This window comes from Aquarana catesbeiana, linkage group LG09 (assembly GCF_042186555.1).
Source record: "Aquarana catesbeiana isolate 2022-GZ linkage group LG09, ASM4218655v1, whole genome shotgun sequence".
Classification (NCBI taxonomy): domain Eukaryota; kingdom Metazoa; phylum Chordata; class Amphibia; order Anura; family Ranidae; genus Aquarana; species Aquarana catesbeiana.
Window position 1 is genome coordinate 55,088,939 of NC_133332.1, and position 22,864 is coordinate 55,111,802.

Genomic DNA, 22,864 nt, shown 5'->3' on the forward strand with positions numbered 1-22,864 from the left:
ATGGGAGAAAGTTGTAGAAAGTCAACCATCCCTGGAGTCCTTCACCAGTCGGTGCTTTATGGCAGAATGGCCCGACGGAAGCCTCTCCTCAGTGCAAGACACATGAAAGCCCGCATGGAGTTTGCTAAAAAACACCTGAAGGACTCCAAGATGGTGAGAAATAAGATTCTCTGGTCTGATGAGACCAAGATAGAACTTTTTGGCCTTAATTCTAAGCGGTATGTGTGGAGAAAACCAGGCACTGCTCATCACCTGTCCAATACAGTCCCAACAGTGAAGCATGGTGGTGGCAACATCATGCTGTGGGGGTGTTTTTCAGCTGGGACAGGACGACTGGTTGCAATCAAGGGAAAGATGAATGTGGCCAAGTACAGGGATATCCTGGATGAAAACCTTCTCCAGAGTGCTCAGGACCTCAGACTGGGCCGAAGGTTTACCTTCCAACAAGACAATGACCCTAAGCACACAGCTAAAATAACGAAGGAGTGGCTTCACAACAACTTGGTGACTGTTCTTGAATTGCCCAGCCAGAGCCCTGCTTAAATTGAGCATCTCTGAAGAGACCTAAAAATGGCTGTCCACCAACGTTTACCATCCAACCTGACAGAACTGGATAGGATCTGCAAGGAGGAATGGCAGAGGATCCCCAAATCCAGGTGTGAAAAACTTGTTGCATCTTTCCCAAAAAGACTCATGGCTGTATTAGATCAAAAGGGTGCTTCTACTAAATACTGAGCAAAGGGTCTGAATACTTAGGACCATGTGATATTTCAGTTTTTCTTTTTTAATAAATCTGCAAAAATGTCAACAATTCTGTGTTTTTTCTGTCAATATGGGGTGCTGTGTACATTAATGAGGGAAAAAAATGAACTTAAATGATTTTAGCAAATGGCTGCAATATAACAAAGAGTGAAAAATTTAAGGGGGTCTGAATACTTTCCGTCCCCACTGTAAGTAGAACATGTTTATCATTTTTTTATTATTATATATTTTTATCAAGGTTTTTCGATGCCAACATTTGTTATGGTTTACAGAAAGAAAAAACAGTACACAATTAACAGTTGACAGAGGGATCCACCAAGTGTTGTCCAACCAGCCTGGAATGGAGCTTCTCACAGGCAGAAACTGTGGTGTTGCACTGGAACTCAGTCATCATATACTCTGCCCTAGTCCCTTCCTAAGGCAGGTCATACATTCTGCAATTATCTTTCCTTCAACCATAGGTTGAAGAAAAGAAAAATTGCTTAATTCCCACAACAACATAGTCAGTGTTGATGGGAAAATCCCTCCCACAGCACTATTGTGTTCTGCCGGCGGGTAGCCTTCCCTGCCGGAAAAACACATTGATCACTGCCGGGAGCAGTGATTGCATGCAAACAATCCAACTGGCTGGTTGCACTGAAGTCAATCGATTTCAGTAAATCAGCCTGCCCATAGATGGATCAAATCTCAGCCGATCCTTGCTGAACCAGCCAAGATTCGATCCATCTATGGCCAGGTTTACTCTCCTAGAATGATTAAAGAACAGGACATCATTTATTTTATTTAGAGAGAAAAAAGACATTTACGAATTTGTGTGTGAAGTGCCTTTACCGAGCAGCCAACCAGGTTCTCCCATTCTTGCTGGTGGGCAGGTTAGAAAATGAAATGAAGAAACTAATTGGCTCCTAGCTGGAAAGTTCTTTTTTTACCTGCATGTTTGTGAACGCGGTCCCCACGCATCGCTCAGCGGTAGCCTGCACAGATCTCACGGTGGCTCCCAGAGTGGATGTTGTAGCGGCCATCCGCAGTTCTTCACAGCCCATCTTTGCTACAGCCTGCGCCACGCGGGACGCTCCCTGTAATACCAGCGCCAGCTCGCCCCACATTGTCCAGGTCTGAAATGTAAAATGTCAGCGTGAGAACTTTATATATACTTAGAGTGTACAACGCAATCACATGCACAGATTTTATGAGAACTTGTGACAAACATTCTGAAGGTAATTAAATTGGTTTATAGAGCTGTGTGTACTGATAGGACAGAAGTGTGCCTACAGCGTATATATATTACCCATCATTACCTCACACGGCGCCACTTTTATTTCTGTGATGTTTATAGGGGGGGGGGGATAGTAAAGCTGAGCCTGTGATATTTATGGGGGGGGGAATAGTAAAGCTGAGCCTGTGATGTTTATGGGGGGGGAATAGTAAAGCTGAGCCTGTGATGTTTATGGGGGGGGGGGGGGGGATAGAAAAGCTGAGCCTGTGATGTTTATAGGGGGGAATAGTGAAGCTGAGCCTGTGATGTTTATGGGGGGGGGAATAGTAAAGCTGAGCCTGTGATATTTATGGGGGGGGGGGGGGAATAGTAAAGCTGAGCCTGTGATGTTTATAGGGGGGGAATAGTGAAGCTGAGCCTGTGATGTTTATGGGGGGGGGGATAGTAAAGCTGAGCCTGTGATATTTATGGGGGGGGGGGATAGTAAAGCTGAGCCTGTGATATTTATGGGGGGGGGAATATTAAAGCTGAGCCTGTGATGTTTATGGGGGGGGGGATAGAAAAGCTGAGCCTGTGATGTTTATAGGGGGGAATAGTGAAGCTGAGCCTGTGATATTTATGGGGGGGGGGATAGTAAAGCTGAGCCTGTGATGTTTATAGGGGGGAATAGTGAAGCTGAGCCTGTGATATTTATGGGGGGGGAGGGATAGTAAAGCTGAGCCTGTGATGTTTATAGGGGGGAATAGTGAAGCTGAGCCTGTGATGTTTATGGGGGGGGGGGGGGATAGTAAAGCTGAGCCTGTGATATTTATGGGGGGGGGGGGAATAGTAAAGCTGAGCCTGTGATGTTTATAGGGGGGGAATAGTGAAGCTGAGCCTGTGATGTTTATGGGGGGGGGGGATAGTAAAGCTGAGCCTGTGATATTTATGGGGGGGGGGAATATTAAAGCTGAGCCTGTGATGTTTATGGGGGGGGGGGGGGGATAGAAAAGCTGAGCCTGTGATGTTTATAGGGGGGAATAGTGAAGCTGAGCCTGTGATATTTATGGGGGGGGGGAGGGATAGTAAAGCTGAGCCTGTGATGTTTATAGGGGGGAATAGTGAAGCTGAGCCTGTGATGTTTATGGGGGGGGGGAATAGTAAAGCTGAGCCTGTGATGTTTATGGGGGGGGGGGGGGGAGATAGTAAAGCTGAGCCTGTGATGTTTATGGGGGGGGGAATAGTAAAGCTGAGCATGTGATGTTTATGGGGGGGGGGAATAGAAAAGCTGAGCCTGTGATGTTTATAGGGGGGAATAGTGAAGCTGATCCTGTGATGTTTAAGGGGAGGAGGGGATAGTAAAGCTGAGCCTGTGATGTTTGTGGGGGGGGTGTCACTAGTAAAGGTGAGCCTGTAATGTTTATGGGGGGGGGGGGGAGTCGTTGGTATAGCCTTTACCCTGTGATGGTTTATGGAGGGGGTGGGGGAGTCATTGGTATAGCCTGAGCCTGTGATGGTTTATGGGGGAGGGGGGGGGGGGGGGAGTCATTGGTATAGCCTGAGCCTGTGATGGTTTATGGGGGAGGGGGGGGGGGTAGTCATTGGTATAGCCTGAGCCTGTGATGGTTTATGGGGGAGGGGGGGGGGGGGGGGGGAGTCATTGGTATAGCCTGAGCCTGTGATGGTTTATGGGGGAGGGGGGGGGGGGGAGTCATTGGTATAGCCTGAGCCTGTGATGGTTTATGGAGGGGGGGGGGGGGGGGGGGGGGGGGGAGTCATTGGTATAGCCTGAGCCTGTGATGGTTTATGGGGGAGGGGGAGTCATTGGTATAGCCTGAGCCTGTGATGGTTTATGGGGGAGGGGGGGGGGGGGGGGGGGAGTCATTGGTATAGCCTGAGCCTGTGATGGTTTATGGGGGAGGGGGGGGGGGGGGGGGGGAGTCATTGGTATAGCCTGAGCCTGTGATGGTTTATGGGGGAGGGGGGGGGGGGTAGTCATTGGTATAGCCTGAGCCTGTGATGGTTTATGGGGGAGGGGGGGGGGGGGGAGTCATTGGTATAGCCTGAGCCTGTGATGGTTTATGGGGGAGGGGGAGTCATTGGTATAGCCTGAGCCTGTGATGGTTTATGGGGGAGGGGGAGTCATTGGTATAGCCTGAGCCTGTGATGGTTTATGGAGGGGGGGGGGGGGGAGTCATTGGTATAGCCTGAGCCTGTGATGGTTTATGGGGGAGGGGGGGGGGGGGAGTCATTGGTATAGCCTGAGCCTGTGATGGTTTATGGGGGAGGGGGAGTCATTGGTATAGCCTGAGCCTGTGATGGTTTATGGGGGAGGGGGAGTCATTGGTATAGCCTGAGCCTGTGATGGTTTATGGGGGAGGGGGGGAGTCATTGGTATAGCCTGAGCCTGTGATGGTTTATGGAGGGAGGAGGGGGGGAGTCATTAAAAACACCAACATTTGTGGTGTGATGATGAAATTCTAACGTGTGAATTGTGTTTTTGCTCTCTGCACCAAGTCTGGCTTTGGGCTTTTCTCATTTTTTTGTATTGCATCACAATTGTATCACAAGGAGAGGAAGTGGGGAAATAACCCCAATGGGGTCACAGACAAAAAATACAACCCTGAAAGGAATTCTAAAGTCTCCCAAAACAACAAAAACCTCATTGGATGGAGTTGGGATCAGAGTCCCATGACTGGTCCCCTGAGGAGCACAAACTACAGACATGGGAATCACTCCGATAACTGACAACATAACCAGCCATCGCACGGCCCCCACACACCGTTGTATTCCAGCATCTAACATACAATAAAACGTCCAGAGGGGTCGTTCGTCATTCAGAATCTTACACTAGAACAGCATGAATCATGACACAGACAGGGCTCACCTTTCTCTCGTTTGCCCTTACTGTGCTACTTCCACCGCCATCTTTGTTTAGGGCAACTTCTAAAAGATGTAACTTTGCCCGCCTCGGAGCCTCTAAATCTATGTACCGATCCGGGTAGCTGTCACTAGGCACACAGTGACCCCAGAGACTGAAAGGAGATGATATAATATAGACCGGAAGGCTCCCGCAAGTAAGGGCAGAACACTTTCTATTGGCAGCCAATCAACGACACGCATACAATCAGCCAATCGCTACCCTCTTGTTGACAGCCAGCTTGTTTTCGAAGGAAAAGACAAGAGCTGCGATTGGCTGACAGCAGATTCCGGCGTAGCAGACAGTAAATATGGTATCTTATGAAATTAGGGATCACTTGTCGCTACTGCGCATGTGCCGATTTCAGACAAGAGGAACGGAGCGCAGAGCTACTGCCGACCAACACTAATAACTCCCTCACGTGCTGTGCATCATGAAGACACAGCGAGACACCTGGATCCATCTGGATGACAGCGGGGGACACAGGCTGCTTCGGCTACACACAGTCTGCATGTCACATGGGGGGACAGTCTGGATGTCACAGGGGAGCTCGTATAATAATAATAATGTCATAGGGGGCACACGGAGGTTGCCACAGGCTGGCTGGATATTACAAGCGGGCACAGGCTGCACTGGCTGGATGTCACCGGGGGCACACGATGGTTGGCACAGGCTGGTTGCATGTCACAGGGGGGCCACAGGCTACACTGGCTGGGGGTCACGGAGGGCCACAGGCTGCATGTCACAGGGGAACACGATGGTTATCGCAGGCTGGCTAGATGTCACAGGGGGCACACAATGTTTGGCACAGGCTGGATGGCACAGGGGGCACACGATGGTTGGCACAGGCTGCCTGGATGTCACAGGGGGCCACAGGCTGCTCTAGCTGATGTCACGGGGGGGGGGGCACAAGCTGCATGGCACAGAGGACACACAATGGTTGGCACAGGCTGGCTGGATGCACAGGCGCCCTGCATTATTAGAGGGGGGATGCCTATTTTCATGGCCTGTATTATTAGAAGAGGGTATACACAATTTCACAGTCTGTATTATTACTATTGTGGGAGGACACAATTTTAACCCACCAACTGCCATAGAGGTGGAAAAGCAAGCCGCTAGCAAGCCGTTATCATTGTCTTTATTTTGGGGGTGACGTGTATTAGTGGCGGTGGCTCAGTCTGGTCTTTCGGTTGGATGGGGTCAATCTGAGGTGTCAGTATTTTGTTTTGTGGGTTGTCAGTCTGGGGGGTGTAGCCAGCGGGGGGGGGGGGGATTCCTAATTATTTTTTGGTTTGGAGTAAGTAGTTTTCCTCACTCCTCAGTGTACTTATAATATTTAAATTAAACTATTTTTTAAAAACTCTGTGTGTTATTTGTTTATCTCTGTGTTAGTGATCATTTCCCTTTCATTGTTGTGTACAGTACTACATGGACCCTTATTCAATGTACATCAAAGTACAATATAGAATATTGTGAACAATCTTCAACAGAAGTAGTGGTGCTAAATAGCAAATATAAAGGAGTGAAAGTGGGTCTATAAACAGGGTAAGTGTTAACCTTCTCTCTGCTAATAGTAGAAAAAAAAAAATATATATATATATATATAAATGGTGGTAATCCGATAAACCCTCCCTTTGCAGGTGGGGATCAAAGTAATCACATAGTGGCATAAAATAAACAATTAAACATACGAATAGTGACAATAGTTCATAAAAAGTCAGTGATAAAAAAATGTAACAAAAAAGAACTAAACATAAAAAATGGATGAAACCAAGTCCATGCAGAATATTTAGTGCCAGTAAAGTGGATGAAAAAAACTTTTCATGCAGTAAATTATCTTCCACCACACCAGCCGTGATCGTGATCCACTCTTATGGAGCCGCACTCACCGGAAAGATATGCCTTGCACTCTCATGCTCGGCCAATAAGCAGGAGTATAGCCACCCAGGGGCTAACCAAAGCAAATGAGACTATATTGCAGCAGAAGGTGTCCTTCAGTCAGCAGCGCTTATCCATCGTAACCACATGAAAGAAATGATAATACCTCCCATAGTGTGATAACGTATAAACATTTATTAAAAAGTGCTTGCAAATCCTCAATCATTGTACTCACATAAATAAGTTAAAAACCAAGCATGAATGAGCAATGTTACGGCTGTGGTGTTGAATAATGGTTACGGCAGACTGGGGATGCAGTGTTGACCTCACCCTTATCCCCTCGGATCCTCAGCAGCGCGAGGAGATTGCCGCCGACCCATGGATTACACAAACAGCTCAGCACAACACGTCACAAGTAAATCTTGGAAGAAAGGTTGCCGTACAGCCCCGCCTTTGACATGTTTCGTCACGTTTGACTTCTTCACGGGATGCTGAGCTGTTTGTGTAATCCGTGGGTCGGTGCCAATCTCCTTGCGCTGCTGAGGATCCAACGAGGATGAGGTTAACACTGCATCCCGGGTCCGCCGTGACCATTATTCAACACCACAGCCGTAACATTGCTCATTCATGCTTGGGTTTTAACTTATTTATGTGAGTACAATGATTGAGGATTTGCAAGCACTTTTTAATAAATGTTTATACGTTATCACACTATGGGAGGTATTATCATTTCTTTCATGTGGTTATGATGGATAATGGATTCGTATGTTTAATTGTTTATTTTATGCCACTATGTGATTACTTTAATCCCCACCTGCAAAGGGGAGGGTTTATCGGATTACCACCATTTATACATATATATTTTTCTACTATTAGCAGAGAGAAGGTTAACACTTACCCTGTTTATAGACCTCTTTCACTCCTTTGTATTTGCTTTTTAGCGCCACTACTTCTATTGAAGATTGTTCACTTTATTCAAATTATTTTTACACTAGTTGGCAGCTGTAAATATCACTATTCATCAGTAATAATATTTTTTAGTTTGTCCATAAGCGCAGTGGGGGGTCATTTTGGTGCCTTGTTGCGTGGCACTTGAACATCGTTGTTTAATATAGAATATTGCCTCAATTAGTTATGTCTAGGGATAGGGGTGGGTACCATCATCCTTTGTATTAGGATATTGGAAAGGGAGGGGGGGTGCCAGGTGCTGCTCCAAGTTTGTCCCGCAGCACTGTGAAAGTTGAGGACTATCTTGATACCCAAGGATTAGGCCAAAGTAAGTATAAAATGTCAATTTATTAAGAAAGTAAACATAATTAAAAACATTTTGTACAGCAGTACATAAACAGTTGTTGCAAAATTGATATAAATGCTTCACAAAGAATAGGTGAACCTCACAGGTATTGTGAGTAAATGAGATGTATGTCCTGACGTAGTCCTCTGCATGTTTCGTGGCTTCGGCCGGTTCTTCAGGAGGAGTCAACCATAAACATCTACAAAAGTAAATACAATCTCATAGATATATGGTCAAAAATGTGTTTGAACATTAGAAAAACAGATTTTATGCAATAAACTTAATAATGTTAGAGATTTATATAGTCATGCATGGCTTACAAATGAAGGCCCAATGGAGCATCAGACAACACAAAAGAGAGGCACCCAATACAGGTAAATCCCCCCACGTCGGACACGGGAGGCACTTGATGGTGCAGTAACTAAAATAAAAAAATACAATGTTCTAGCAGTGGGTATAACTGGTGGTCTGTGGACAAGAACACACATCAAAAAACAACAAAAGAGGGGGGGGGGGGGGAGAGAGAGAGAGAGGGAGGGAAGGTGAAATAAATGAAGAGAAAGGGGGGGTGGGCGGAGGAGGGGACACCAGGGGGGAAGGAAAGAGGGGAGGGGGAGAAAAGGAAGAGGGGAGGAAGGGTGAATAGAGGAGGGGGGGGAGGGGAGATGAACAGAAAAGAATCACAAGATAAATATATAAATATGCATAGAGGAAAAAGACATACATCTGTCCGCTCATCAGATAACCAAACCCCCTAATTAATCACATACGTGAACGTGGAACACCAGGGGGATCAGAGACAAAGAACCAGAAGCAATTGTGTCCAAGGACACAGGGTAAGCTTGGTTGCATAGGGAGATAATGTTCAAGGGTCAGTCCCAACCAGTGACAGATCCCCAACCAGTGACAGATCCCCTGCAACCAAAGAGGATGAAAAAGTTGTGCATTGAGAATATATACATATATGGACCGAATATATGAATACAATTCCTGTGTCCCACGGTGGTCAGGGAAATTCTACCCCAATGCAGGTCCCCCTGAAAATGAAGCATTGGCCCCAAAAAATGTGTGTGGCCCCTGGGGGTCCTCCAGTTTTCCTGTACCAAGTTTGGTGCCCCTGGGCAATGTGGTTTGGCTACCAAGGGGGCCCTAAATATAGGCTAGCTTAGCCCGCTATGTTAATCTATGGCGCAGTCAGGAACTTTGAGGGGCCACAGCTTGAGCCCCAAACATGTCCAGGGGCTCGAGCTGTGGGGGCCCGGACTCTTTCGGGCCTGAGCTGTGGCCACTCAAAGTTTCCAAACATTACTGCGCCATAAATTAACATAGTGGGCCAAGCTAGCCTGAATTTAGGGCCCTGTAGCTGAACCATGGTGCCCAGGGACACCAAAATTGGTACAGGCATACTAGAGGACCCCCAGGGGCCACACCCATTTTATGGGGGTAGAATTTTCCCGACCACTGCGGGACACAGGCATTGAGGAGCCCTGCTCTGCAGGCACTGTTAAATAGTTAAGAGTCCAGAGATTCCTGGAGTACTCAGCACTCCCTGCGCCGTGATAATGCCCGAGGGCCACACACTCCCAAGTGGCCCCTGAAAAAGTTGACCAGAACAATTCGGGCTAGCGACCCCAAAATTTTAGTGGTGGTAAAGGAGGACCTCCCCTAACGCTGTGCCAAATGTGGACCCCTGGACATGTTCAGGGCCCAAGCTGTGCCCACTCTAAGCTTCCCATACTGCACTAAGCTGACCAAAAACCCAGAAGGGCTAGGGGCACTAAACTTGGTACAGGGATACTAGAGACCCCCAGAGGTAGACCTCCCCTTTCTCTGTGCCAAATTTGGGGCCCCGGACATTTGGATAAAGTATTGCATGACTGAGTAATTGCCAATTAAGTCTGGGTTCACACTAGTGCGAATTGGATGAGAGTTTCTCCACATCCAATTCACATGTCAGGAGATTGTGACTGGCTTTCTATGTGCGTCTTTTGTTCTGTTTCAGCCCAAAATTCGGACTTGAAAACTGAACGGGACTCACTGGACCCCTGCTGTGAGCCGCTCTGGTGTGCAGTGTGAACCCAGCCTAAGGCTACTTTCACACTGAGGCGCTGGCAGAACGATAAAAAAAGTCCTGCTAGCCGCATCTTTGAGGCGCTCCTACAGCGCCCTTGCCCATTGAAATCAATGGGCAGCGCCTCGGAACCGCCTACAAAGTGCTTTTTCGGCCGCTAGCGGAGGTTAAAAGCGCTCCTCTAGCGGCCGAATAGCGCCACAAAAACGACGTTAAAGCGTCGCTAAAAATAGAGGCGCTTTACCACAGATGCCCCCATACCCCAATGTGAAAGTAGCACAGTGCTGGATAGCAAACAATACTATGGTCATAAAGGGGGCAAAACCTTCCGGAGGTCAAAAACAAACAAACTGAAAGACAAAAGTTAAAGAAATAAGCAACAAGACAAGAGTATGAGCAAAAATAGGCACTGTCCATTTTATTGATGTTAAAAGCATATAATTTTTAAACTTTTAAAAACAGTGAATTTGATTCAAAAAATGTGGCATGAAAACAAAAATAAATACCGTACCCGACACCAAAGCTCAGACAGCAAGACTCAAGCTATACAACAATAGTCCATTTAAGTTTTTAATCACAATGTTTACCAAAAAAAAGTGGGCAACCTAACAAAGAATAGCTAGGATTAGGAAAGGAAGGGTGGGCCAGGTCAGCTTGATTGTAAAGCCATTTCTGCTGACAGACGATACAAGATTGGAAAAATGTAAAGGTGAGCTGCATAAAGAATTGGTATATACGTTTCCACTCCAAACGTACACGGCCAATCACTAGTGGAAGAGAAAATTGCAGATCTGCGTGGTGACAGCCAAAACAGATGGGGGAAGCTGAAAAAGAAAAAAAAAAAATCGAAGAGTCAGAAACTAACAAATTTAGAAATGCATTGTAACATACCTCTTTAACTTTGGTTAACTAAAAAATGGGTGGGCCAGGGATTTAAATTTCCATTTAGCACTGGCTGGGTTCACATGGAGAATGCAGCGGCTCACAGCAGGAGTCCGGTGTGTCTCCATTCACTGTTTCAGGTCCGATTTCAGCTCGAAATTTTGGCTGAATTCAGACCTGAAACTAATCAAAAGATGCACAGGACTCCTGTGCAATCCACACCGGAGCCGCTGCAGAGATGTGTGAACTAGCTCCATAGAGAGTCAGTCACCATCTCCTGCTATGCGCATTGGATGCGGAGAAAGCTTCATCCAATTCGCAATAGTGTGAACCCAGTCACAAAGTTTGTAAAAAATAGTTTAATTGAAATATAATAAGTACGCTGAGGAGTGAGGAAACCTACTTACTCCAAACCACTAAAAATTAGAAATCATCCCGACCGCTGGCTACACAGACTGATAGATCACCACCCCCTAGACTGACACCCCCCATAACAAACTACAGACACCTCAGACTGATCCCGGTCCAACTGAAACACCAGACTGAGCCCCTACCACTAAAACATGTCACCCCCAACTAATGATAGTAATAACTGCTATCGGTTTCCTTTTTTCCCCCTCTATGGCAGTTAGGGGCTTAAGTTTGTGTCCTTCCACAATAGTACTAATGCAGGTTGTGAAATTCAGCATCCCTCTTTTATATTACAGGCCGTGAAATTCAGCATCCCTCTTATACTATTACAGACCATGAAAATAGGTATCACCCTCTAGTAATGCAGGCCATGAAAATAGCAATCCTCCTCTAGTAATACAGGCCATGAAAATAGGAATCCCCCCTCTAGTAATACAGGCCATGAAAATAGGAATCCCCCCTCTAGTAATACAGGCCATGAAAATAGGTATCCCCTCTAGAAATACAGGCCATGAAAATAGGAATCCCCCCTCTAGTAATGCAGGCCATGAAAATAGGTATGCCCTCTCTAGTAATACAGGCCATGAAAATAGATATCCCCCCTCTAGTAATACAGGCCATGAAAATTGGAATCCCCCCTCTAGTAATGCAGGCCATGAAAATAGATATCCCCCCTCTAGTAATACAGGCCATGAAAATAGGTATCCCCCTCTAGTTATGCAGGCCGTGAAAATAGGTATCACCCTTCCAGCAATGCAGGCCATGAAAATAGGTATCCCCTCTAGTAAAGCAGGCCATGAAAATAGGTATCCCCTCTAGTAATGCAGGCCATGAAAATAGGTATCACCTCCTCTAGTAATGCAGGCCATGAAAATAGGTATCACCCCCTCTAGTAAAACAGGTCATGAAAACAGGTATCCCCCCCTCTAGTTATGCAGGCCGTGAAAATAGGTATCACTCCCTCTAGTAAAGCAGGCCATTAAAATAGGTATCCCCTCTAGTAATGCAGGCCATTAAAATAGGTATCCCCTCTAGAAATGCAGGCCATGAAAATAGGTATCACCCCCTTTAGTAATGCAGGCCATGAAAATAGGTATGCCCTCTCTAGTAATACAGGCCATGAAAATAGATATCCCCCCTCTAGTAATACAGGCCATGAAAATTGGAATCCCCCCTCTAGTAATGCAGGCCATGAAAATAGATATCCCCCCTCTAGTTATGCAGGCCGTGAAAATAGGTATCACCCCTCTAGCAATGCAGGCCATGAAAATAGGTATCCCCTCTAGTAAAGCAGGCCATGAAAATAGGTATCCCCTCTAGTAATGCAGGCCATGAAAATAGGTATCACCTCCTCTAGTAATGCAGGCCATGAAAATAGGTATCACCCCCTCTAGTAAAACAGGTCATGAAAACAGGTATCCCCCCCTCTAGTTATGCAGGCCGTGAAAATAGGTATCACTCCCTCTAGTAAAGCAGGCCATTAAAATAGGTATCCCCTCTAGTAATGCAGGCCATTAAAATAGGTATCCCCTCTAGAAATGCAGGCCATGAAAATAGGTATCACCCCCTTTAGTAATGCAGGCCATGAAAATAGGTATGCCCTCTCTAGTAATACAGGCCATGAAAATAGATATCCCCCCTCTAGTAATACAGGCCATGAAAATTGGAATCCCCCCTCTAGTAATGCAGGCCTGAAAATAGATATCCCCCCTCTTGTAATACAGGCCATGAAAATAGGTATCCCCCTCTAGTTATGCAGGCCGTGAAAATAGGTATCACCCCTCTAGCAATGCAGGCCATGAAAATAGGTATCCCCTCTAGTAAAGCAGGCCATGAAAATAGGTATCCCCTCTAGTAATGCAGGCCATGAAAATAGGTATCACCTCCTCTAGTAATGCAGGCCATGAAAATAGGTATCACCCCCTCTAGTAAAACAGGTCATGAAAACAGGTATCCCCCCCTCTAGTTATGCAGGCCGTGAAAATAGGTATCACTCCCTCTAGTAAAGCAGGCCATTAAAATAGGTATCCCCTCTAGTAATGCAGGCCATTAAAATAGGTATCCCCTCTAGAAATGCAGGCCATGAAAATAGGTATCACCCCCTTTAGTAATGCAGGCCATGAAAATAGGTATGCCCTCTCTAGTAATACAGGCCATGAAAATAGATATCCCCCCTCTAGTAATACAGGCCATGAAAATTGGAATCCCCCCTCTAGTAATGCAGGCCTGAAAATAGATATCCCCCCTCTTGTAATACAGGCCATGAAAATAGGTATCCCCCTCTAGTTATGCAGGCCGTGAAAATAGGTATCACCCCTCTAGTAATGCAGGCCATGAAAATAGGTATCCCCTCTAGTAAAGCAGGCCATGAAAATAGGTATCCCCTCTAGTAATGCAGGCCATGAAAATAGGTATCACCTCCTCTAGTAAAACAGGCCATGAAAATAGGTATCCCCTCTAGTAATGCAGGCCATGAAAATAGGTATCACCCCCTCTAGTAAAACAGGTCATGAAAACAGGTATCCCCCCTTCTAGTTATGCAGGCCGTGAAAATAGGTATCCCTCCCTCTAGTAAAGCAGGCCATGAAAATAGGTATCTCCCCCTCTAGTAAAGCAGGCCATTAAAATAGGTATCCCCTCTAGTAATGCAGGCCATGAAAATAGGTATCCCCTCTAGTAATGCAGGCCATGAAAATAGGTATCCCCTCTAGTAATGCAGGCCATGAAAATAGGTATCCCCTCTAGTAATGCACGCCATGAAAATAGGTATCCCCTCTAGAAATGCAGGCCATGAAAATAGATATCACCCCCTCTAGTAATGCAGGCCATGAAAATAGGTATCACCCCCTCTAGTAAAGCAGGCCATGAAAATAGGTATCCCCTCTAGTAATGCAGGCTGTGAAAATAGGTATCCCCTCTAGTAATGCAGGCCATGAAAATAGGTATCACCTCTAGTAATGCAGGCTGTGAAAATAGGTATCCCCTCTAGTAAAGCAGGCCATGAAAACAGGTATCCCCCCTCTAGTTATGCAAGCCGTGAAAATAGGTATCACTCCCTCTAGTAAAGCAGGCTATGAAAATAGGTATCCCCCCCTCTAGTAAAGCAGGCCATGAAAATAGGTATCCCCTCTAGTAATGCAGGCCATGAAAATAGGTATCCCCTTTAGTAATGCAGGCCATGAAATAGGTATCCCCTCTAGTAATGCAGGCCATGAAAATAGGTATGCCTTCTAGTAATGCAGGCCATGAAAATAGGTATCACCCCCTCTAGTAAAGCAGGCCATCAAAATAGGTATCCCCTCTAGTAATACAGGCCATGAAAATAGATATCACCCCCTCTAGTAAAGCAGGCCATGAAAATAGGTATCCCCTCTAGTAATGCAGGCTGTGAAAATAGGTATCCCCTCTAGTAATGCAGGCCATGAAAATAGGTATCCCCTCTAGTAATGCAGACCATGAAAATATGTATCCCCTCTAGTAATGCAGGCCATGAAAATATGTATCCCCTATAGTAATGCAGGCTGTGAAAATAGGTATCATCCTCTAGTAAAGCAGGCCATGAAAACAGGTATCCCCCCTCTAGTTATGCAGGCCGTGAAAATAGGTATCACCCCCTCTAGTAAAGCAGGCCATGAAAATAGGTATCCCCTCTAGTAATGCAGGCCATGAAAATAGGTATCCCCTCTAGTAATGCAGGCCATGAAAATAGGTATCCCCTCTAGTAATGCAGGCCATGAAAATAGGTATCCCCTCTAGTAATTCAGGCCATGAAAATAGGTATCACCCCCTCTAGTAAAGCAGGCCATGAAAATAGGTATCCCCTCTAGTAATGCAGGCCATGAAAATAGGTATCCCCTCTAGTAATGCAGGCCATGAAAATAGGTATCCCCTCTAGTAATTCAGGCCATGAAAATAGGTATCACCCCCTCTAGTAAAGCAGGCCATGAAGATAGGTATTCCCCCTCTAGTTATGCAGGCCGTGAAAATAGGTATCCCCCTTTAGTTATGCAGGCCGTGAAAATAGGTATCACCCCCTCTAGTAAAGCAGGCCATGAAAATGGGTATCCCCCCTCTAGTAATGCAGGCCACGAAAATAGGTATCCCCTCTAGTAATGCAGGCCATGAAAATAGGTATCCCCTCTATTAATGCAGGCCCTGAAAATAGGTATGTCCCCCTCTAATAATGCAGGCTGTGAAAATAGGTATCCCCCCTCTTATAATGCAGGGCGCCTGTGCCTCCCTGTGACATCCAGCCTGTGCCAACCATTGTGTGTCCCCTGTGCCATGCAGCCTTTGTAGCCTGTGCCCCCCTGTGACATCCAGCCTGTGCGAACCATTGTGTGCCCCCGGTGACATCCAGCCTGTGTTTCCTGTGGCCCCCCTGTGCGGCACATGCGCAGTAGTAGCAGAGGATACCAAATTTCATAGGATGCCAAATTTATTGGCACATGCCCGCCGGAGGGCGGTCACGTGGTATGTTTCATAACAGCGGTGTACAGACGGGGCGTAACAGCACATGACCCAACTCGCCTTCTCCTACCATATAAGTCCCACCCCCTCCTGCACAAACCGCAAGCCCTCCCTGACACTCTCCTCCTACTCCTGTACAGTCTTCTCTCCTTCCCTGGAGAGAAGACTGCACAATCTCCTCCCCCTCCCTCACAATTATTATTATTATTATACAGGATTTATATAGCGCCAATCTCCCCCTACGCACAATCTCCTCCCTCTCATCACAATCTCCTTCTACTCCTGCACAGTCTTCTCCCCCTCCCTCTCAATCTCCCCCTACTCCTGCACAATCTCCTCTCCCTCCCTCATAATCTCCTCCTACTCCTGCACAATCCCCCCTCCTGTACAGTTTTCTCTCCTTTCCTGATGATCTTCTTCTGCACAATCTCCTCCCCCTCCTCACAATCTCCTCCCCCTCCTCACAGTCTCCTCCTACTCCTGCAGAGTCTTCTCCCTCTCCTGTACAGTCTCCTCCTCCTCCCTCACAATCTCCTACTCCTGCACTGTCTCCTCCGCTTCCTGTACAGTCCCCCCCCTCACAATCTCCTCCTACTTCTGCACAGTCTTCTCCCTCTCCTGTACAGTCTCCTTCCCCTCCCTCACAATCTTCTACTCCTGCACAATCTTCTCCGCTTCCTGTACAGTCCCCCCCCCCCCTCACAATCTCCTCCTACTCCTGCACAGTCTCCTCCCCTTCCTGTAATGTCTTCTCCTTCTCCCTCACAATCCCATGCTATGGAGTTGAGCGGGGGGCCATCTTCCCCTCAGTCGGCAGCCAGGCATCCACGGGAGAGGATGCGATTGTGCCCGCCACTACCGGTGGGCCCGGAAAGCTGCGGAGATGACCGGAGTGTGGTGGTAGGGGGGTGGGCACCTCTCCCGCCACCGATAAAAGTGATCCCACTTTTACCTTCGGTCTGGTGTGGATTTTAAGGGGAACTCCCATGCCAAAAAAAACAATGCGGGGTCCCCCCAAATCCATACCAGACCCTTATCCGAGCACGCAGCCCTGCAGGTCAGGATAGGGGGTGGGGATGAGCAGTATGGGGTACATTGTACCCCCACCAATTCACCTAAAAAAAAGTGTCAAAATTAAACACAGTACACAGGTTTTTAAAGTATTTTATTAAGGCAGCTCCGGCATCTCTTCCGATTTCTTCTCCCCTCTCCGGCTCTTCTTCGTCTTCTGGCGATGTCTTCTCCCTCTGCCGGTTCTCCTCCGCTCTCCGCTGATGTCTTCTAGCCCTTTTCGGTTCTTTTCCTCTGTCCACCATCTTCTGCCTCTGCCGTGCCTCCTCTCTCCGCTGTCTTCTCCCTCTGTTCTTCCTCTGTTCTTCCGCCGATGTTGACTCGATGCTCTCTGCCGCTCTAATGCTGGGGCCGCCGTGTGCCAATTCTTATATTGGCATGGGGCAGGGCCAACCGCTAATGTCATCCAGAGGCCCCGCCCCTTGTAATGTCACCGCCCCATAATGCCCCAGGCGGTCAGGGCTGGAAGACATCAGCAGAGAGTGGAGGAGACTTGGCAGAGGGAGAAGACATAGCCAGAAGACGGAGAAGAGCTGGAGAGGGGAGAAGAAATTGTAAGAGACACCGGAGCTGCCTTAATAAAATACTTTAAAAACCTGTGTACTGTGTTAATTTTTGACACTTTTATTTTAGGTGAATGGGTAGGGGTACAATGTACTCCATTCACATTGGGTGGAGGGCCTGGGATCTGGGGGCCCCCTTTTTAAAGGGGCCTTCCAGATTCCGATAAGCCGCCTGCTTGCAGACCCTGACAACCACCAGCCAGGGTTGTCGGGAAGAGGCCCTTGTCCTCATCAACACCCATGTTGAGGGCATGTAACCTGGTATGGTTCAGGGGGGGGCACTCGCTCGTCCCTACCCCTTTTCCTGACCTGCCGGGCTGCATGCTCAGATAAGGGTCTGGTATGGATTTTGGGGGGGACCCCACACCATTTTTTTGCCATGGGGGTTCCCTTTAAGATCCATACCAGACAGAAGGGCCTGGTATGGTCTTGGAGGGGGAACCTTAAACTGTTTTTCTTTTAAATTTGGAGTAGAGTTTCCCCTAAAAATTCATACCAGACACAAAGTCATTCATTGAAGTCGGATGGATGTCGGACTTCAAGTCACAGGGCAAAATCGGATTCACAGTCGTACGACTCTCATGTTCTACCTAAGCCTAGGTTCACACTGACTGTGGGAATGAAATCGTTCAGCTGAACTCGCGCAATTTCATTCCCGCATGTCAGTCCTGACTTCGGGGGCTTTTTTAGAGCCATCTGTGCGGGTTTCTGCACAGATGTCAATGGAAATCGCACAACAAAATCACCAAAAGTAGTACAGAAACAAATTTTGTGAATCGGTGTGGCGCCACAAATGCGGCGTTGCACCGATTCGGACACTGGCATTGCTGGTAATTGCCGCCAATTTGGCATGCGATTTGACATGTCAAATCGCATTCCAAATCGCATCAATGTGAACCAGGGCTAAATACATCTGTTCTGTGAAGTCCTAAGAGGTTTGTTAGAGAGCCTTAGTGAACAAACCACATCATGAAGGCCAAGGAACACACCAGAGATAGGTCAGGGATAGGTCAGGATAAAGCAGGGTCAGGTTATAAAAAAATATCCCAAGCTTTGAACATGTCACGGTGCACTGTTCAATCCATCATCCATCAAATGGAAAGAGTATGGCACAACTGCAAACCTACCAAGACATGCCTGACCACCTAAACTGACAGGCTGGGCAAAGAGGGCCTTAATCAGAGAAGCAGACGAGAGATAGACCACTTTGTGTTAGTCTATCACATAAAATCCCAATAAAATACATTTTATGTTTTAGGTTGTAACATCACAAAATGTTGAAAATTTCAAGGGGTATGAACACTTTTTCAAGGCACTGTATATGTAGCTGAATTCTATATAACAAATGTCAGCATATTGAGGATTAGGTAATACAATGACTTCAGGTCTGTAACTTTGGTCATCACCCTTATCAACATTTGCTTGACCAATTACTGTGTATGTAATTTTTCCCATCATCTGTTTCTTGTTCAACGAGTACATAAATGTAGAAATCAGGTGGATCAATAGTCTATATCAGGGCTCAAAATTTCAAGTACTGAGCTACTAGCCAGACCTTAAAGTGATTGTAAATTCATAAGGTTTTTTATGTTAATATATTCTACGCATTAAGTCAGAAAACCTTCTGTGTTCCACAGCCCCCTAATATTTACCTGAGCCCATCTCGATCCAGCGATGTTGCAGGAGTGTCTCGGCTGCCTGGGACTCCCCCTCTTCATTGGCTGAGATACAGTCAGGTCCATAAATATTGGGACATCGACACAATTCTAATCTTTTTGGCTCTATACACCACCACAATGGATTTGAAATGAAACGAACAAGACGTGCTTTAACTGCAGACTTTCAGCTTTAATTTGAGGGTATTTAGATCCAAATCAGGTGAACGGTGTAGGAATTACAACAGTTTGTATATGTGCCTCCCATTTTTTAAGGGACCAAAAGTAATGGGACAGATTAACAATCATCCATCAAACTTTCACTTTTTAATACTTGGTTGCAAATCCTTTGCAGTCAATTACAGCCTGAAGTCTGGAACGCATAGACATCACCAGACGCTGGGTTTTATCCCTGGTGATGCTCTGCCAGACCTCTACTGCAACTGCCTTCAGTTCCTGCTTGTTCTTGGGGCATTTTCCCTTCAGTTTTGTCTTCAGCAAGTGAAATGCATGCTCAATCGGATTCAGGTCAGGTGATTGACTTGGCCATTGCATAACGTTCCACTTCTTTCCCTTAAAAAACTCTTTGGTTGCTTTCACAGTATGCTTCGGTCATTGTCCATCTGCACTGTGAAGCGCTGTCCAATGAGTTCTGAAGCATTTTGCTGAGTATGAGCAGATAATATTGCCCGAAACTCTTCAGAATTCATCCTGCTGCTTTTGTCAGCAGTCACATCATCAATAAATACAAGAGAACAAGTTCCATTGGCAGCCATACATGCCCACGCCATGACACTACCACCACCATGCTTCACTGATGAGGTGGTATGCTTTGGATCGTGAGCAGTTCCTTTCCTTTTCCATACTCTTCTCTTCCCATCACTCTGGTACAAGTTGATCTTTGTCTCTTCTGTCCATAGGATGTTGTTACAGAACTTTGAAGGCTTTTTTAGATGTTCTTTGGCAAACTCTAATCTGGCCTTCCTGTTTTTGAGGCTTACTAATGGTTTACATCTTGTGGTGAACCCTCTGTATTCACTCCGGTGAAGTGTTCTCTTGATTGTTGACTTTGACACACATACACCTACCTCCTGGAGAGTGTTCTTGATCTGGCCAACTGTTGTGAAGGGTGTTTTCTTCACCAGGGAAAGAATTCTTCGGTCATCCACCACAGTTGTTTTCCGTGGTCTTCCGGGTCTTTTGGTGTTGCTGAGCTCATCGGTGCATTCTTTCTTTTTAAGGATGTTCCAAACAGTTGATTTGGCTACACCTAATGTTTTTGTTATCTCTCTGATGGGTTTGTTTTGTTTTTTCAGCCTAATGATGGCTTGCTTCACTGATAGTGACAGCTCTTTGGATCTCATATTGAGAGTTGACAGCAACAGATTCCAAATGCAAATAGCACACTTAAAATGAACGCTGGACCTTTTATCTGCTCCTTGTAAATGGGATAATGAGGGAATAACACACACCTGCCCATGGAACAGCTGAGCAGCCAATTGTCCTATTGCTTTTGGTCCCTTAAAAAGTGGGAGGCACATATACAAACTGTTGTAATTCCTACACCGTTCACCTGATTTGGATGTAAATACCCTCAAATTAAAGTTGAAAGTCTGCAGTTAAAGCACATCTTGTTCATTTCATTTCAAATACATTGTGGTGGTATATAGAGCCAAAAAGATTAGAACTGTGTCGATGTCCCAACATTTATGGACCTGACTGTAGAAGCGTGACGCCATTGGCTCCTGCTTCTGTCAATCAAAGTCAGTAAGCCAATGAGGAAAAAGGGGGGGTGGGCCCGAACCGCAGCTTCATGTCTGTATAGACACACAGAGTAGCTGCTTGGCTCAGGTGCTCCCATAGCAAGCTGCTTGCGGTGGGGGCACTCAGCAGGGGGAGGGACAAGGAGCACCTGCGAGGGACCCGAGAATAGGAGGATCTGGGCTGCTCTGTGCAAAACCACTGCGCAGAGCAGGTAAGTATAACATGTTTGTTATTTTTAAAGAAAAAAACCTGAGACTTTAGTATCACTTTAAGCATTACTCGCCACTAGTTGCAGTGTAGACAACCCCCTGAAGTGAAATTTAATGGCAGGACGCCAAAATTTACAAACGCCACTATTTTTTTCTGGCAAAAATCATGAAATTTACTGATGGAGCTGCATTTTTTTACTGACACTCTAAAAAAAACAACTAAAATGACCATTTTCAGTGCTAAACAGTGCAAATATCAATATTTAAACTATAAACATATAGTTAGTGCTTTTAGCAATGTGTTTAAACAAAAGTCAGAAAACATATTTCTCCATTTACGTGAAGGGCAGGTTACTATAATCCAGCCAGCACAAAGTTCCCCCTTACACCAGTGTCTGCAGAATTCCCCCTTACAGTGCAAAGGAAAGGGAAATGCTGCAGATCATGATCTAAGGGGGAACTCTGATGTAAGGGGGGGGCTCTGGTGACCAGAGACCACCTTATATCAGAGTCCACTGCTTTCCCCTTTGCATTAGAGTTCCCACTTACATCAGGGTCTGCAGCATTGCCCTTGCACTGTAAGGGGGAATCCTGCAGACTCTGATGTAAAGGGAAATGCCAGGAACTCTTATGTGGGACCAGAGACCACCTTCCACAGAGTGAATACACTAAGGTAAGGGGGGTTACTAATATAGGGCGGGGACCTTTATATCAGTGCCCCCTTACATTATTGTATTCACTCCACCCTTACATCAGTGACCCCCACCCCAGAATGGCTGCGGACATGGTACAGGAGATGGTCAGAGCCTGCGGACAAGGTAAAAGAGGTGGTCAGAGGCTGCGGACATGGTACAGGAGGTGGTCAGAGGCTGCATGGACATGGTAGTGTCCTCCTCACCTCCTCACAGTAGTTTCCTCCTCTGTCCCCCTTCATATTACCTCTCCACATCAGTGTCCTCCTGGGACCTCTTTAATCTATGCTGTGGCTGCAGCGCTTCTCCTGCCTACTTGTAACACACAGCGGGAGACCGCTGTGTCACGGTGCTCAGTGTTAAATGTTCGGCCGAGCTGTGACAAAAGTCCCGCCCTCCTCCTAGACCAGCTAGTGTGATAGATGCAGTGTTCTCAGTGATCTATCACTTGAGCTAGTATAGGAGGAGGGCGGGACTTTTGTCACAGCTCAGCCGAACATTTAACACTGAGCTCTGTGACACAGCAGGAGATGCCCGCTGTGCGCAATGCACACACTGACTGGTGAGGTTACATTGTTTGGCACAGTAAGACGGCAATGATGGTGAGGGAGGCTGCAATGATGGTGAGGGAGGCTGAAATGAGGGCACAGTAAGGCGGCAATGATGGTGAGGGAGGCTGCAATGAGGACACAGTAAGGCAGCAATGATGGTGAGGGAGGCTGCAATAAGGGCACAGTAAGGAGGCAATGATGGTGAGGGAGGCTGCAATGAGGGCACAGTAAGGCGGCAATGATGGTGAGGCTGCAATAAGTGCATGGTAAGGCTGCAATGAGGGCATGTTAAAGCTGCAATGATGGGCACGGTGGGGCGGCAATGATGGGCACGGTGAGGCGGCAATGATTGGCACGGTGAGGCTGCAATGATGGGCACGGTGAGGCTACAATCATGGGCAAGTGAGGCTGCAATAATGGGCATGGTGAGGCTGCAATGATGGGCATGCTGAGGCTGCAATGATCGGCACAGTGAT

General features: G+C 46.7%; 1 protein-coding gene across 4 annotated transcripts in view; it reads right to left on the minus strand.

Moving 5' to 3' along the window:
* COQ8B (coenzyme Q8B) overlaps positions 1-5,071 on the minus strand; it is a 114,430-nt gene extending 109,359 nt beyond the window's left edge. For 2 of the 4 annotated variants that reach the window (XM_073598527.1, XM_073598530.1), the window contains exons 1-2: positions 4,765-4,809; positions 1,692-1,877 (exon numbers count right to left, since the gene is read on the minus strand). In XM_073598527.1, the coding sequence (XP_073454628.1) occupies positions 1,692-1,877; positions 4,765-4,794 (216 nt within the window). In that variant the 5' untranslated portion in view covers positions 4,795-4,809. Of the gene's footprint in view, positions 1-1,691; positions 1,878-4,739 lie in introns of all 4 variants that reach the window. The other 2 variants (XM_073598529.1, XM_073598528.1) reach the window with 2 other exon arrangements.
* Between the last annotated feature and the right edge of the window lie 17,793 nt (positions 5,072-22,864).